The 2232-nt window shown below is 51.3% G+C and overlaps 1 protein-coding gene across 1 annotated transcript; it reads left to right on the forward strand.

Annotated features, from left to right (window-relative positions):
- Positions 1-56: 56 nt before the first annotated feature.
- CSUI_001633 (toxoplasma gondii family d protein) lies at positions 57-1898 on the forward strand. The gene has a single exon (XM_068061838.1). It carries the CDS (start codon positions 85-87, stop codon positions 1783-1785), a length of 1701 nt encoding a protein of 566 aa, XP_067926186.1. The 5' UTR covers positions 57-84; the 3' UTR covers positions 1786-1898.
- The last annotated feature ends 334 nt before the right edge of the window (positions 1899-2232 follow it).

The following is a 2232-nucleotide window of genomic DNA, read 5'->3' on the forward strand; positions in this document are numbered from 1 at the left end:
GTTCTCTCATTCTTAGTCTTTCATCTTCTTTCATTTTTCCTTGGTGGCTTAGTCAAAACTCGACAAGCTCTCTAGTCAGGAAAAATGAAGGCCTTCGGAGCTGTATCACTTGGTGTCTTCCTGGCCGTGAGCCAGGGGGTCGAAGCGGGACCCGGGAAGAAGGGAGGATACACGACAACCACGACGGTCAAGCCCAATCCCTTGGATATACAGCGTGAATGCTTCCAGGTTCCTTACAGTGTGGAGAAGACATGCTTCAAGGATGAGAAGGTTTCTCGTCCCTACACCTGTCCTTCGCCTGTGGAAGAGGAAGTGTGCCACACTATCAGCGAGGAGGCCCCGGACACATGCTATCAGCTTGTCCAGAAAGAGGTTCAGTACGAGTGCCCGAAAGCGAATAAGCAGAAGCTCTGCTCCACGATTCCCGTGACACTCAACAAGACATGCAAGAAGGCCGTGACCGAGAAAGTTGCTGGGGCTTGCCCGAAGATTGTTAGTGTTCCTCAGTGTGAGATCGTTTCTCGCCCCAGTCAGGATACCTGCTACGAATCAGAGGCTTTCGATCAGGAATACGAATGCTGGGGGTCTGAGACACACCGGGAATGCGATGTCGAGATGCGTGTTGTCAACGACTCGTGCAACAGAACTATCGACTTCCCTGTCCCCTACGAGTATGAGGACACGATCAGTGAGAAGGTTTGCATGATGAAGAGTCATACAAAGAGTGGTGTGTGCAAGAAGACCGTTGAAACTGAGGAGCAGTATCCTTGCCCCGAGACAAAATGGGAGAAGCGGTGCTTCGACACCACCAGACTTTCCCAGGAGCCATGTGAGAAGCAAATTGTCGCGCAGGAGGCTTACGACTGCAGCGAGAAGAAACTTGACACCGTGCAGAAGATGTGCACTCGGCGTATCCCAAAGAAGACGATGGTTGAACGATGCCAGCCTGGCAAGAAGGAACACAACAAGAAGCTCAGACGCCTCGGGCCAGCTAAGAAGGGTGGTAACTGCCAGTTGGTTGAGGTGTTGTCTGAGGAGATTGAGACTTACCCTTGCAATGAGGAAGTCCTTGTCGCAGTCCCCCGTGTCTGCACTCGGGAAGTCAAGAAGACAGTCACCGAGATGTGCGCCAAGCAAGTGCCCGACCAGGAGTGCACAATGGAATCTGTCGCGATCCCGAAAATGTGTTCACGCAGGGCTGTGAAGGAGGTGGAAGTCCCATGTGAGGCTCAGCGTCAACAGGAGGTTTGCGAGGACATTCCCCGCAAAATAATGAAGAAGGGATACAGATTCGAGAAGAAGACTGAGACATTCCCTTGCCAACGTCACGAGTTCGAGGAGAAATGCTATGAAGTTAAGAAACCCAAGAGAGATACCTGCGTAGCAACGCTCTTCAAAACAGTGGAGAAGCCCTGCACCCGACAGGACTTCCAGGAGGTGTGCCGTGATGAGCAGCAGCTGACCATGCAACCTTGTCTCGAGGAGAAGAAGACGGAAATCGAGATCCCTTGCCCCGAGCAGACGTCACAAGAGAAGTGTATCTATGTGCCAGTCTACGAGATGGGAACTTGCACAACCGTCATTCAAGAGGTCGCAGAAGGTCCCTGCTCCAAACATCAGCCCGCGATCAGGTGCGAGACTCTCAAGTCCGAGCGCCCCGGCACATGCTTCAGGACAGAGACCATTCAGGTTCCTTACACTTGCTATGAGACTGCCCATGAGGAGAAGTGTGTAGACCTTCCGTCTACTGGTGCTCCTCCCCCCAAGCCTTCTAAGAAGCTGTAAAGAATGATGTTTCCATGGATTATCTGAATGGCTCGTTTTATACGAAGTGTGAGTGAATGAGTGAGTGAGTTCTTGAAGTACTCGTTTCTCAACCTAAAAAACGCGAGTTCCACTCAAATTACCTTCTCTAGGATCATCGGCTCGTACCCCTCACAACAATGAGGAGAATGGAACGATAGGTATATCATTTCTGGATTTGTTCGCGCATATCACTGTCCAGTAGTCCACCGGGCCTTACCACACCCAGTGCTTCAGTCCTAAACAGAGTGGCTACGTCTCATTATCACAGTACCACGTCTCTGTCCGTAGGTCGATCGGCCTCATTGCTGACGGCTGAGATTCAGCCATCAAGCCTTGATGTGTTGGGGCAACCAAAACTCATTCACCTCTACATGAGCTCATCACTAGGGTTCCCGAAGAAGAACGAGTCATGAGGTTGGCACTGAT

Source organism: Cystoisospora suis (genome assembly GCF_002600585.1).
Source record: "Cystoisospora suis strain Wien I chromosome Unknown contig_659, whole genome shotgun sequence".
Classification (NCBI taxonomy): domain Eukaryota; phylum Apicomplexa; class Conoidasida; order Eucoccidiorida; family Sarcocystidae; genus Cystoisospora; species Cystoisospora suis.

Excerpts from the sequence above, each read along its gene's own strand:
- CSUI_001633 (XM_068061838.1), top strand. The coding sequence starts at position 85 with ATGAAGGCCTTCGGAGCTGTATCACTTGGTGTCTTCCTGGCCGTGAGC.